The sequence below is a fragment of the Macrobrachium nipponense genome, chromosome 12 (genome assembly GCF_015104395.2).
Source record: "Macrobrachium nipponense isolate FS-2020 chromosome 12, ASM1510439v2, whole genome shotgun sequence".
NCBI lineage: Eukaryota > Metazoa > Arthropoda > Malacostraca > Decapoda > Palaemonidae > Macrobrachium > Macrobrachium nipponense.
The window spans coordinates 34,292,769-34,307,861 of NC_087205.1; the positions used below are offsets into that span (position 1 = coordinate 34,292,769).

A 15,093-nucleotide genomic window follows, 5' to 3' on the forward strand; every position below is an offset into this window, starting at 1 on the left:
CTAATAAAGTTTCAAATACTGTACTATACCAAACCGTAATTCACTTTCTTACAGATGAAAAATGATAGGGAAGTAGTCACCATTCTTGAACAAGAAGAGTACAAAACTGTTCATTTGATAGGATTCTCAAAATACCATAAAAAAATTGGGATACATACCTTCATTTAAGCCACTTAACTCTCATAAAATATAATGCAACCTACATATTGTTTAAACAAGACATTCATACAATTAAAAGCAGCTTCTTTATAAAGAACATGACAGACATTTTGCTATTAAATAATTAGATACCTATGGTTTACCAAAATAGCTTTTTAATCTAGCAATTTTTTATGCTCACAGCCAATGGCTTTAGTTACTGTCAAAGCTTGTATTTTACCTAGCAACAAGAAACTACATTAAAAGAAACCAAAAGCAAAATAACAAACTCAAGAGATTTTTATAAAATCTTCACTATCCCTTACCTGGCTGAGTTGACTGGGGTACCACCGGAGGAGCATTGATGTCCATATTGAGAAGATCTGGAATGAGCGAGTCCTGGTTGGGAATAACGGTTGGTTGGGGCTGCTGTGGCTGTTCACCGGTGGATTCACTGTCACTACCTCCAGAAGACTGTTGGTGAGAAATAGTTCACTAAATGTATACCAAGCTAAAATTCAATATTACGTACCTGCTACATCTTATCACTCTGACAAACTTTAGTTATAGATATACATTCTTCAAGAGTTGAGTTTTCCTACTGATCACAAACTAATGTTGATGCATCTAGATCACCATTACATACTTCTTAAGTATCACCTGCTTACAATTAAGATTAAATACAAAACACCTTAACAATATACAAAGGAGTTCAATTGTAACAGTTCTTAGCCAGAAATATGTGAAAAGTGAAAAATTTCAATTAATTTGTATATTTCATACATTACAATTCTTCAGTCTTAACATTAGGATATATTCTGGTGCCAGCTGGAAACCGGTTAAAAGCAATAAAAAATTGTAAATGCAAAGAATCTGTGGCATCTGGCATCTACTAAGTAGACGAGGCGGAAGCAGGTCAGAGACCACACTTAAACCCTGTGATGTTTTTAGTCTTTCTTCCAACCCAGAAAAAGATAAGATAATAAAGGTGGCTAGAGGTGGGCAGTCAATGTTAAGATCTCAGGTTTTTTAGCTATCAAAAATACAAATTAAAAATATATACTTTCATAATAAAATTTATTATTTGGATACTTACCTACTGTTAAAATTAGCTATATCTCTGTGCCGATTAGGCGATTTGGCATTCAAACAAAACATCGAATGGCTGTCCGGATGACTGTCTAGTTTACCTGTTCTCCACCAGGTATGTTTCCAATGTTTTACCCCTTGCCAGAATTCTCCTTGAGAGCCCAATAAGTTGTGGGGAGGCTGGGTGGGGTCTATTCTAACAGTAGGTAAGTATGCAAATAATAAATTCTATAATTCTATTATGAAAATTCATATTATTTGTGATGAATCTTACCTACTGCTAAAATTAGCTGATTCCCACATTAAGAAGAGGATGGTGGCTAGTGCAGCTAGACAAAAATCTGCTCAGCCATTTGAGCTAAAGGTTTCTTGCATGAAACCCAAAACATTCTCACCTGATCCGGAATCCTTTCTGGACTTTACTATCACCAGAAGTTGGATTCCATTCAGGGAGCAAGGCTTCCATACATGTGCAGCAAAGAGCAGCCTTGCAGAGAACGCTTTGATTCAGCCAGAATGAAACAGAAGCGGTATGAAGGGACCCCTGTGCCTGGGTCAAAAAGCCCCATAAAACAACAGTCACTTAAAATAAATACCTTTATGACACAAAAGTATGCTCCTGTACAAAATTTATACCTTCTCACTCAAATATTATAACCCAGGACCAAAGAATTGCTCTTTCTTCGGTTCAAGAAAAGACTACCCACTACTAGTAGTGGATTAAGAGCTTTACTGTTTTCAAACACGATTCTATATACTTAAGGTAGTGAGCAGGTAAAACTAAATTGTACTTATACTGCGCCACATCAATCCTATTCTGAAGCGACAAATTGACTTAACACTAAATGAAGTTATATCTGCTATTCACAATATGAATTTTAACCTTCAATAAAGGTAGAAGATATGGAGCTAGTTCTCATGCAATAGCCTAATCAAATACGTCACAGAGGACCTCGTGTTCCTTGACAAAGACGTTATAAGTTTCTAAAAACACAAAACAAAAGGTTAACTTTGCCTTCAAGCTTAACCATTAGCAAAGACAGCTAGATTTTCTAAAACCACAAAACAAAAGGTTAACTAAACCATTGACAACTTCATCTACATTTCCTAAAACCACAAAACAAGAGGTTAACTTAGCCTCTTCCAGGATTAAACTTTGACAAAGATGTTCTAGGTTTCTAAAAGGGTGACATAAAGATGTTCTAGGTTTAACCTATCTGATTAAGTTTTAATTGCCCCAACAGGACAGAGAAGTTTCTTCTTCTTCCTCACGAAGGAGGTTACATTGGAATTCTTACAGGTCACAGTAAAATGTAGTCTTACGTATAGGGTATTTTTATTTTTGTACATAAATATGATACAAATTAAGGCAGCTTTTGTAACTACCCTCCACGTTGTCAGAGGATGTTTTTTCATGTTCATTCTTGTCCGCCACTGTTCCGAAAAATTCATGGTGCTATTTTATCAGTTATGCATCTTTTCCATAAATCCTTTAAAAAGTTATACATTAATTCACTGTATCCAATAAAATGATATTGTCATGATACAATAGAGTTTTATACACACTTACCTGGCGGCACACGCTACAGGTAGGTCAGGTGATCTACCGCCCTGCCGCTGGGTGGCAGGAATAGGAACCATTCCCATTTTCTATCAGATTTTCTCTTCCACCTGTCTCCTGAGGGGAGGCTGGGTGGGCCATTTAATTGTAGTATATATCTGCCAGTTAAGTATGTATAAAACTTTATTGTATCATGACAATATCATTTTTATACATTCAACTTCCCTGGCAGATATATACGTGGCTGATTGGCACCTTTGGCAGAGGGTAAGAGACAGCTAATTACTGAATAGACAGGTAAACAACATACATTGTAGGTAATAAATAAATAAAACCTTGGTTCCTATCTGTATGGACGGAGGGTTGAATTCCTAGCTATTGCTTAGGAGTCTGCTTCGTCTCAAGAGCCTCAGCGAGGATGTGACCAATGGCTAAGAGTTCTTGTAGGTCTGTCAATGGGGTCTTATCCACTTACTCGACAAAACCTAATGGCCTTTGTCAATGGGGTCTTATCCACTTACATGACAATACACTTATGCCTAGTGGCATAATTAAGGAGCACAACACCGGTCCCGATCACCTGATCCTAACACGAGGGTTAGTGCTTAATTTGAAAAGAGTTATCCCCAAACTCCTTTCAAACAACCCAAAGAAAAAAATACTACGTTAAATAAAATTAACTCACTTGTTAAGGATCAGTGTCGGCTCCCTATCCCAGCAACGTATCCGCAGACACGTATAAACCAAGAGAGAAGGATCTCTCGTAGGTTAACTTGACATCCTTCGTGTAATGGGAAGTCAACACAGAGTTGCATCTCCCGTATGTGACAGCTAATATGTCCTTCATGACATATTGTTATGGAAAGAACAAGAATTCGCAAAAGCTCGCACTTCATGCGCTTTTAATTCTCAGCTGTTTGAAGGAATCATCAAGTCACTTATGAAGTGCTTTAGAGATCACACTTGTCTCAAAGAAGACCAGGGTGTTCTTTGATATGGATCTCTTCTGGATGAAGCCTGGAGCCTGTCTGGCGCCTTGCGCCTGGCTGGCTCCTCGCGCCTGTCTGGCGCTTGTGGCTCTTCCAGCGCATTGCGCCAGGCTGGCTCCTCTGGAGCTTCTGGCGCATTGCGCCTGGCTGGCGCTTCTGGCCCTTCTGGCGTACTGTGCCAGGCTGGCGCTTTTTTTGGTGCCTGGCGCCTGGCTGGCTCCTCCACACTTGCTGGAGCTTCAAGCTTGGTAGTCTCTCGAGGCTGTCTGGCGATGTCCACATCAGACACACTTATCTGTCCGATTTGTTCGCCTCTGGTGTATTTGCGCCAGGTTGGAGGCCCGCTCCTTCTCCGCATCAGACCATGACAGTGTTCCTTGGAACTGTCTGCCTCTGGCATTTTTCACCTGTTTTGGCATTTGGCGCCTGGCTGGCGCTACATTGTCCGAGACTGGAGAAGGGTGGAAGAAATTCTTCCCCTTTGAGCTTTTGGCCTCTGGCAAGGGGAGGTGATTGTAGTCAGCTACATCCAGTAGACGACAGGATATCTAACAGTACGAGAGAGAAGAGTCTTCCTCCGAGGAGGATCCTTCGTGAGTACTTCCATTGCTAACGAGATCTCTTCTTACATGTTGATGAGGTTTCTCGTTGCAGAATCTTCCCTATCCTTGCCCGAAGGAAGGGAAGGAGTCTGGAAGTCGATGGAGACTCCGAGCTGAAATTGGGTGGAACCTTGATTTCTTAGCTCTTATTGTATCCCTCTGAATACCTTCTGGGAAGCATTTCGAGCCCTCATAGCACCCCAAAGACTCTGTAGGCAAACGTTTAAACCATCTCTTCTTCTGTAGATGAAAACGTAAGTACCCTGCCTGGGCAACGAAACTTATATCTGAAAGCGTTGAGTCAGGAATAGAGGGTTTTAGTTCTTTTGCCAGACATACTATGCTGGCAAGAACCCATTGCCGAGTCTCCATTGAATCTGATGCGAGATTCCAATGCACAAAAAATACACTCGTCTTCTTGGTCGTTTAGGGCCAAGAGAAACAAAGAATTCCCCCATAAAATTTCTCAAAGAAGTTTGATGAGGAGCAGTTCCATCTTGTTGGAACACGGAATCTGTGGCCACAAAAAGATCCCATTCGAAGTACATGATATCCTACTCTTGTCGTATTGAGGTATTGTATAAGATCCCGAAGATCTTAATCCTCTGCTATCTCTAATTCCCCTTGTAGAGACAGAGTATAGCCTTTTACTGCGTTCTTTGATAGCAGATATATACAAAGGTAATTCTTCCCTCTGAAAGGGAAGAAAAAACCGCTATGTGGTTCACAGAGGTATCGGAAGAGGACAGTTTCCTCATTCCATCTAGCACGATCTGCAGCAATTCTATGTCTTGGCCATGACTATTGTCCTTTACCTTGAAAAAACCTCTCATTCATGTCCACTTCTGGTCAGTCTGCACGCGGACAGACTCAGAGTGGAGAGGTTGTTAAGGTCCATTTATAATAGATGCTGATAGAATATCCAGACTCTCTTGGAAAAAACCTTCCAAAACATGCTGTGAGAAGAACGTGACCTCTGTGAATCCAACCTCTCTAAGGCCAAAATGAGGCATAAAGTATCATCCTCTCTTCCTCTGACGCCCATTTATCTTAATATCTGTTAAGAATTTATATATCTAGGGGAAAAAAGACTAAAGTTTATTCCCCTTTTAAACTAAAAATGGCGTATATTGCTACCTCTCTTAGTTCGAGAATAAGGAAGCAGTCTAGAGGAAGCCTGTTTGTCTTCCACCTTACAAAGAGATCTATGAACAAGACATCTCGCAGGTTTCCACAACTCTCTTTCCAACTAAGATTAGACATAAGTCAATAGTTATATCGTCGATCGAGAAGGTTCTCACGGACGTGCAACATCGTGCAGCGAACCTCTTAAGGATCGTTACGTTCCGTGTCTGTGTTCCAAACAGGTTCTCTCTTGTTAACACAAACAGAGGCGAAAAAAAGAGATTCTCGATGCTCCTTGAGATATGAGAGAGCTGTGGAATTAGTCAAATTGATTTGAAAAAATCATTTCGTCCCTCCTTGGGATCGAACACCCCTCCAGTTAGACGGGGAACGAAATCAGGAACGAACCGTGATGTTACCGAGCCTGCTGTCAGAGAGGCTACTGAACCCTTCGGTTAACACTCGCTATATCGAGAAATTATCAAGTCCAATAATTTTTACTTGCAATTCTAAAGACTATGTGCCAGAACTTCTGTACCTCTGTCTTGGTACGTGGCACCCTCTCGTATGTCTGCTTTTCTAGAGACTCCAGCAAGGAAGTGACCTGTGAAGCTGTTGAGTTCTAGAGGATCTGTCAACTGGGACGTGACCACAATGCAACTAGATCCTACATACAGTCATCGAATTCGGGTAATGCATTCCTAGAGATGCCAGCAAGGACGTGACCTGTGTAGCTGGTGCTCTCTAATGAACTGTCATGGGGAGCGTGACCACAATGTGACAGATCATATAGGTATTGTTTAGACACCGAATGCTGTTTATGCTTCACTAGAGTTGCCAGCAAGGACGTGACCTATGTAGCTGGTGCGCTCTAGATGATTTGTCAACTGGGACGTGACCACAATGTGACAAAACCATTTTACCCTACTATGAGGGTGAAATAAACACATTACCATTATTTCCATTTTTGGTAGGGAAAAAAAAAAAAAAAAAAAAAAAAAAAAAAAAAAAAAAAAAACTTTACAAGCGTAAAATAGTCCATTCAGGGAAACAAAATTCTGTCCAAAGAAAATGGTTCCCATCAGACTCATCCATCTTCTCACTAAGCATGTTCTCTAATAAGCTATGCTTTCGTAAGCATGAGAGCATTATATAATATAGCGCTCTGCTGCGCTAGAATCCTCTATTAGTATTCTGTTACCTTGCGGTAAACAGCATTGAAAGGTTGCAATGTCTTTCTTATTGAAAGCTTCTTAGCAAAAACGCACACAATGTTTATTCATGTTTGCCTACAAATCCCCTCAATCCGAGGCAAAGTCCGTGATTGTAGGGGAGAGATACGGTTAGCCAGTCAATCCTGTAGGAGAGAGAGATGTAACCGACCGATCATGATCGAGAACTAGATGCTACTGTGTTGGTCTAAGCGATAGCAGTGAGCAGTCTCCGTTCGCCGTCTCGCCTTATTCTTCCTGAGTTGCCAGCTACTCCATTCAATGAAGGAATATGATAAAATTATTATCAAGCCTCAGGAAGCTCTCACTAATGCATATTTACGCGAAACAAGACTTCGTTAAATCCAGAAGCTGAGTCGGTGTTCTCTTAACAATCCCTTTAAGCGTAGTCCCTACCTAGGAAACTCCTGGAAGGATACAGGGAATTTAGTTACCAACCATAGAGGTAACTACGGTATGCGCATATGACTTGACCATACAGTAGTCTTATACAGCAAATTCTCTACTACATTCTTTCCTCTCCGAGGCAGAGAGAGAATGGAAAAATTTACTATCTTCCTTCTTTTCGTCAATAGAACGAATTAGTATTAGGCGAAGGAGATCCCAAGTGAGAACCGAGGATCGAAGAGAATCTCTCGAGCTTCCCTTCTCTTGGACATAAGACTTAAAGGACGTATTCTACGCGTCTATTACTTGGAAGAGCCTCTAATCAATGAATGAGAGCTCCTCCGAATCTTGTCCAAGGGAGCTTATATGCTTGCGCGATAAGATGTATTGAGATCTTTGTCAATGAGAACTAATCCATTAAGATACAAAGAGTATACATTTTTTGTCAATTATGTGTTATGCACTTATTTGACAATACGTACGTTTAATATTTCCCTAAGGAAGGAAGTTAATCCAGGAACTCGTTAAGTTTTCGTGATTTCCACAGAAATCGCGGAAGAGACAGGATTCCTGTTTATATATTGAGCTTACGGAAGGAAGATTGATGTTCCCTTTCCGCAATCATTCTCCAACGCCGAATAGACGAGATTCTTATTAAGAAAAGACTCCCGTAGCTCTTGCCTCGTCATAATGAGGGAAGAGTATGAATGAAGGAGAGAGTCCACGCTGAGAGGAACTGCCTGTTACAGCAGTCATCTGAATATTGGAGAAAGGCTTCTCTCAGTATCAGAATCATTCTGACAAAAGCGAAGGCCGCCTGTGCGACATCTTGCGCCTATGCCTGGAGAAGGCTGATCCTGCTAAAAACTAAGAAGAGAAGAACTCTAGAAGGCGATTTGCGCCTGACAGTGTCTGTCTCTGGAAAGTTCCGCGCGCCTGGAATGTTCCGAGCACCTGGAATGTTTCCGCGCGTCTTGAAGGCGACTCTCGCCTGGAACGTTCCACTTGCGTGGAAGGTTCCGCGCGTCTGGAAAGTTCCGCGTGGAATTCCGTGCGCCTCGGACAGTGTCGCCTGTCCGCGTTGTCCACATCTGGCGCTTGGCGCTGTCCGCGTACGACACTTTTGCCTGTCAGGAGTGTCCACGTCTGGCGCTTGAGTCCCGGCTGGCGCTTTCCCCGTACGACACTTTTGCCTGTCCAGAGTGTCCGCGTCTGGCGCTTGGCGCCCGGCTGGAATATCGTACGATACTTTTTCCCGTCCGGGCTGTCCGCCTTGTCCAGGTTGTCCGTGTCTATCGCTTGGCGCCTGTTTGGCGCTGTCCGCGTACAATACTTTTCCCCGTCCGGGCTGTCCGCACCTGGCGCCTGGCTGGCGCTGTCCACTTCGGACACTCGATTCTGTCCGAGCTGTCCGCGTCGGACACTCGCTCTGTCCACGTCGGACACTCGCTCTGTCCGCACCTCTGGTTGTCCGCCTCGGACAATAAAGACGCTTGTCCGAGTTGTTTTCCGCATCTTCGAACTTCAAACATGTCTGTAAAATGACGAATCGGACTCTAAGACGCACTCTTTGAGGATGCCTTTCCAATGGCGATCCTTGGCAGTCTGGGTCGTCACAGATCCTGCTGAGGGGACGCCTGATGGGGGGATTCTCTGTAACCTCCGTACGGCTTTCGACATTCCTTCTCCTCTGGGCCTGGGAGCGAGACAGAGCCGATCAGACGCACCCTCCACTGCAATGGGGAACACTATAATCACTTCTTACCTTTTAATAGCTCGCATTTTGAGCTACATCCATTTGTCTTCAAATTGCAAAATGAATTTGTAGTTTCTGTGAAGTACGAAGGTGATGAGGATGCAACACTACTAGTACTGTTAATACTCTTAACTGCTCGTTAGTACAAGAGCTATTAAAACTTCTAAAGGAAGCGTATCTAGTTATATGCTTTTCTGACTTCCTAAAGTAGGAAGTTAGAGTTTTATATTTCCTCAATCAAATTCTAACACTTATTAAACGAATTAATGAATAAATATGGAATTTTTATTCTAAAATTAATATTAATAATACTTACCTGTATAATTTATCTAGCCCTAAATCCCCCAAAAATGCACCAAAATTTACCATGTTGGCAACCCTGTTACCGCTTATTCTGTCCGCCAGTTGGCAACACTGCCGTTGACAGATACAAAACCTTCCCTCAAATCAGTTGTGATAGGCAGATCGTGGGGTAGGATGGGTGGGACTAGATAAATTATACAGGTAAGTATTATTAATATTAATTTTAGAATAAAAATTCCATATTAATAAACATTACCTTAATATAATTTATCTAGCCCAATTAACCACATTGAAAAGGAGGGAATCTGAATTCAATTTCCCCTTCGGACAGAATAGGAGAAAACAATCAAAGAAATATATATCATAGGCAGTCAAAACTCAACCCAAGGTCTAAGATACTAACAACTCAAAGTCTCCTACCATAATGCCGCCAAACTGCGGTAGCACAGGACAAGGAGTAAGTGCATAGTCAAGTCCGTCTGTACTAAAGTCAGGTGGCCGACCAGGTGACCAGTCAGACGAATCAAGGACAGCAAGGCTGCACCCTGAAGACTATCAAGCACTATTCTTTCCCTGAAGGATGAGTGTCTGGACTGTCTGGGCGATTCAAAGCTAAGCAAACCTTGGGGGTGTATCAACGCAACCCAACGTCGCCAGCAACGAATCGGCTCATGAGCAACTCTTAACTCGAGCTTTCTGGTGCCAAGAGAAAAGGAGCGCGGAGCAAAAAGGCGATTCAGTCCTGAAGGACGAATGCCTGACAGTCCAACCTGGTCTCATGTTACACGATCATCGAGGGTGTATCAACGCAACCGACTTCGTCAACAAGAAACTCAGGGCTACTAAATGTCGCCTATCTCGCACGAGTGTCTGACTCCGAAAAAACAGGTGAGACAAAAAGTAGATGGTGAGCGAGTCACCGGATGACAGCAGACGATCCATCGACTAATTCCCTGTCCAGGACAATGGAAGAAGCAGGAGTCGTCAGGACAAGGGAACCAGTGGCTAGTCCTAGGTCGGCATCGACTCTGGGAGAAGCGTAGTCGCCAGTGCCGACAACCCAGTGGCTGGTACCATTTCAAACTGACAATGGAAGCAGCATGAGTTGCCAAGCAGTCAGTCCTTGTCATCAACACCTAAATATCAAACTGCCTAATTCCCATTATAACTACGTCAAAAACTGCCATGGGTTATAATACAAAAAACAAAAACAAAATATACAACAAAACAAAAATTAATGAATAATATACAGGTAGCAACCAAACGTAAAACAGGAAGACTACCTAACTCTCCTGTCTGACGACCTGTCCTGCCATCACCAACGGGCCCAAAGAACAAAGGTCGCCTAGAACTAGAGAAATATCCCTCAAGTAAAAAGAGGCAAAAACAGAATTAGAACGCCAAGTCCCCGCCTCAAGCACCTTGGCGACTGAGACGTTCTTCATAAAAGCTACTGATGTAGCAACTGCTCTAATACTGTGTGCTCTCGACGTCTGGTCTTCCCCGGCAGCCGAACCACCAGTTTTAACGATCAGATCTCTGAGAAAAAAGGATACACCATTCTTTGAAATAGGTCTCTTGACATTTCGGGGTGAAACAAACAGATGACGGGGACGACCCTGAATGTCCTTCGTGCGGCGTAAATAGCATGAGAGCGCCCTAACAGGGCAAAGAACTAATTCCTCATTTAAATTACCGACAAAGTCGACCAGCGACTTCAGTACGAAAGACCTGGGAATGGGATTATCAGACGATTCAGTCTTTGCGACAAATTCAGGAAGGTATGACAAAATCATGTCTGGCAACCAGAAAAGAGAGTGCTTGCAGTTCACCCACCCTCTTGGCTGTAGCCAGCGAGACAAGGAAGTGTCTTAGAAGAGAGGTCCCTAAATTTGGCAGAATTCAGAGGCTCAAACGGAGGGAACCTTAAGGCTTGAAGGACTTTGTTAACGTCCCATGTCGGAGGCGAACACTGCGGCCTGGGTCGAGATAGGGAAAAAGATCGAAGTAAATCTCTAATGACATAAGATGAAGAGATCTCAGGGAGCCTTGCCTTAAAAACATAGGAAAGCATAGACCTATAACCCTTAATGCACGGTGACAGAGCCCTGTCATGATGTATATGAACTAAAAACTCCGCTACTTTCGGTAAGGAAGGTCTAGAAATTGAATGTCCTTGAGACTTACACCAACGTCTGTAAACCGACCATTTAGCCTGATAATTTACTCTGGTTGATTGCCATCTGGCAAGAGCCAACTGTCGCGCCACTCTGGAGGAGAACCCTTCGTGCTTGGAGAACCTCCTGACAGTCTCCAGGCATGAAGATGAAGCATGTGGAGCCTCTGATGGAACCGATGAAAATGGGGTTGTTTGAGAAGATCTAGTCTCTCTGGCAGGCGAATGGGGGGTTCCACCAGTGCTTCCAGAAGGTCGGGAAACCACTCCTTCTGTGGCCAGAAGGGGGCGATCAAGGTGAGATCCAGATGCTTGGTTGCCCTCACTTTGTTGAGGACTGACCTCACCAGAGAGAACGGAGGAAAAGCATAGGCTTGAAGTCCCTCCCAGTCCTGCAAAAGAGAGTCTGTCCCGGCACTCTGAGGAGTCTGGTAAGGGGCGAAGAATATCTGGCACTGAAAATTCAGTGGGGTGGCAAACAGATCGACTGTGACAGGCCATTTCTTCCTGAGGCTGTCGAAGACTTCCTGGCAAAGTGTCCATTCCGACCCTTGAACTTCGTTCGGTCTTGACAAGGCGTCTGCTAAGACGTTGTGATGGCCCAGGATAAACTGAGGGACCAACGTAATCCCCCTGTCTTCTGCCCAACACAGGATTGATCGGGCTTCTTGAGTGAGATGATCCGACTGTGTGCCGCCTTGGTTTCTCAAGTACGAGACTGCTGTGGTGTTGTCGACAAAGATCGCGACAACCGACTCCAACAGTTGATCCTGAAATGAAAGAAGGCCTCGGTACACTGCCCTTAGTTACCTCCAATTTATTGACATGATCCTCTCCTCCTCTAACCAAAGGCCCGAAGCGGCTTCGGAGCACAGGTGTGCGCCCCAACCTTGATCCGAGGCGTCTGACCAAAACATTAGGTCCGGAGGAACCAAAAGAAGAGATGTCCCTGACTTGAGGCGGTGAACTTGCATCCACCAACGGAGATCCTTCCGACATTGTGGAGAAGAGGCGACTATCGTGTCCTCGGACACGAAATCCCATGACTGGTGAAGTGTCGACTGAAGGGACCTCATTCTGAGACGACCTCCGGGAACCAGTTGGATGAGGGATGACAAATGGCCCAGGAGAGACCTCCAAAGAGAAACTGGCTGCGTTACGGAGGACAAAAATTCTTCGATCAGACTCAGAAGCTTGTCTATCCGTTTCTGAGCGGGAGAAGCCCTCAAAATCTGGGAATTCAAAACAATCCCCAGATAAGTCATGATCTGGCAAGGGATTAGATTGGACTTGTCGAAGTTGACACGAATGCCCAACTCGACACAAAGAGACAGAACTATCTCCCTCGACCGGAGACATTTCTCTAGAGATTCGGCCTGGATTAGCCAATCGTCCAGATACCGAAGCATCCTTACATTTAACTGATGCAGAATAGCTGAAACAGGAGCCATCACCCGAGAAAAGACCTGTGGAGCAGTGGTGAGGCCGAAACAAAGGGTCTTGAGCTGGAAAACTCCCGAGTCCGTGAAAAACCGAAGGTAAGGTCTGCTTCTTGGATGGATGGGGATTGCAGATAAGCATCCTGCAGATCAATGGAAATCATCCAGTCCCCCCTCCTGACGGATGAAAGAACAGTCTGGACCGTCTCCATCCTGAACTTGGACTTTAGAATGAACTTGTTCAAGACCGAAAGATCTATGATGGGGCGCCAGGCACCCGAGGCCTTTAGAACTACAAACATCCAAGAGTAAAACCCGGGAGAAGGAGGAGCTCGCTCTATGGCATCCTTCTCCAAGAGGGCCGAAAGCTCCTTCTCCAAGGCTTGACCCCTGATTGAGTGAGGGGAATAACTGCTGAACTCGAGAGGACGATTGGAAAGTGGAGGTCTGGAAACAAAAGGGATCTCGTAACCTTCCTTCAGGACCTCCACACCCAAGCATCCACCGCTCTCCCTGCCAAGCTGACCAATGGCGGGAGAGACAAGCTCCTACTGCGGTCTCCAGGCGAGGTGATGACTCCTACTTCCGAAAATTCTTACGCAGACACATGGAAGAAGAAGAAGAAGAAGAAGAAGGTCCTCCTGGAGGTTGAGCTCTTTCTCTGCCCTTAGAGCCACGCCAAGAACCTCTCCTGCGTTTCAAAGGGTGAGCACCAGAGGATGAAGTAGAGGCACCAGCAACCTGAGATGTACTCTGGAAAAAAGAGCCAGAAGGAGGTTGTTGGGCTGGAGCAGAAGGTACAGATCTAGTCCTAAACTTACGCTTACTCCTTGAAGGAACGGGAGGAAGACCAGAGGAAAAAGCTCTTGATAAGGCCCAGTGAGCTTGGGAAGAGGCATCACCTTGATGTTCCTTCAAAACCTCAGAAAGCACAGACATATCGAAAAGGAAATCGCCAAAAGGAGAAGAGGACAACAGACGGGTTCTCTGAATCTCCGATACAGAGGAGGGTAACTGCGACAAATACAGGTTACGCCTTAGAGAAACAAGAAAGGCCTGCATTGAAGCAGCAAGCTCGTTCTGATGTACAAAAGCGATTGAAATGGATGAGCAGAATTTCTCAAAACGAGGAGCATCAGGAGGAACAAACCCGGAGTCCTTGATATACATTAAAAGCCCTCCGAGGACCCACATATTGAAGGATTGAGCTTCTTGTAAGGAGCTCATAACAGACTCCATAGCAATAAAATCTTCAATTGAGACAGACACCGAAGCCTTAGAAGGCAAGGGTTGACTTGAAAGTCGGACAAAATCAGGATTTGGCTTGGGGGGTCGAAAGAATGAAGAATCATCCGCCACCGGATAAACTCCTCTCCGGTGTCGTAGAAGAGAAGAGAGCTTCCTCTTCCCTTCCCCAATCACCTTCGAAAGTTTAGCGGCAACGTCCGCCCTCACTCTCGCGAACCTCTGGGCAAAGGGAAAACGTAAAAATTCCTGTGACCGGGAAGGACCATCAAGAAAAATCCCTTCTGTTAATACAACGAGGCGGAGGCTGCTTCTGCTCTTTAGGCCTCGCCTGAGGAAGAAAACTCAAAATTAAATAAAAAAGTTTCTTGAATTCTACATCATGACATCCATTCGAGGAAACATCAATATCACACGAATCCGCGACATCATCATCATCATCATCATCGTCAGATCCTAACTTAGAAACTTCCCCTGAAGTAAAATCCTGACGACTAAGCTATCTTAGGCCTGACACTAATATCCCTCCCCCCTTCTCCTAAATAAGCGCCCTTTGGTACTGTTACGGGACTAACAGGGGACACGTTGGGTAAAGATTCGTTAGGCACCTGCCGGGACCAGATCCCCCCTAGGCCTTCGCCATGACGGGGTTCACAAGCCGGGGTATCTGTCGCACCGTTACCCATGGTGCTGTCGACAGGTACCTGACGAGGAGCTGAAAATGAATCTAAAAGTGTGTTAGACATTCTAGTAAAGGCTTCTTGAAAATTCTCTGACAGATTGTTAAACTTAGCTGAAATATCTCTATCTAGATTAAGCTGTAATGTCTGAAAATTCTGTTTCCAGGTAGTTTCCATTGCCAAAATCTTTGAATCTACATCAGAAATAACTTCACTAATTACCGGTTGTACCGGGGGCAAAGCATCAATTAATTCGGAATCGGAATAATACGATACCAAAACCGAAGAGCCAGAACCATGAGCGCCCAAGTCAAAGAAATCGTTAGATACAGTTCTAGCAATCGATTTCTTTTTCTCCTTAACCGATCTTT

General features: G+C 44.1%; 1 protein-coding gene across 1 annotated transcript in view; it reads right to left on the bottom strand.

Moving 5' to 3' along the window:
* Window positions 1-438: 438 nt before the first annotated feature.
* The window catches only part of LOC135224482 (AP-1 complex subunit beta-1-like), a 47,605-nt gene continuing 32,950 nt past the window's right edge, over window positions 439-15,093 (bottom strand). The window contains exon 11 of the mRNA XM_064263486.1: window positions 439-612. Within this exon, the coding sequence (XP_064119556.1) occupies window positions 454-612 (159 nt within the window). The 3' untranslated portion in view covers window positions 439-453. The remainder of the gene's footprint in view (window positions 613-15,093) is intronic.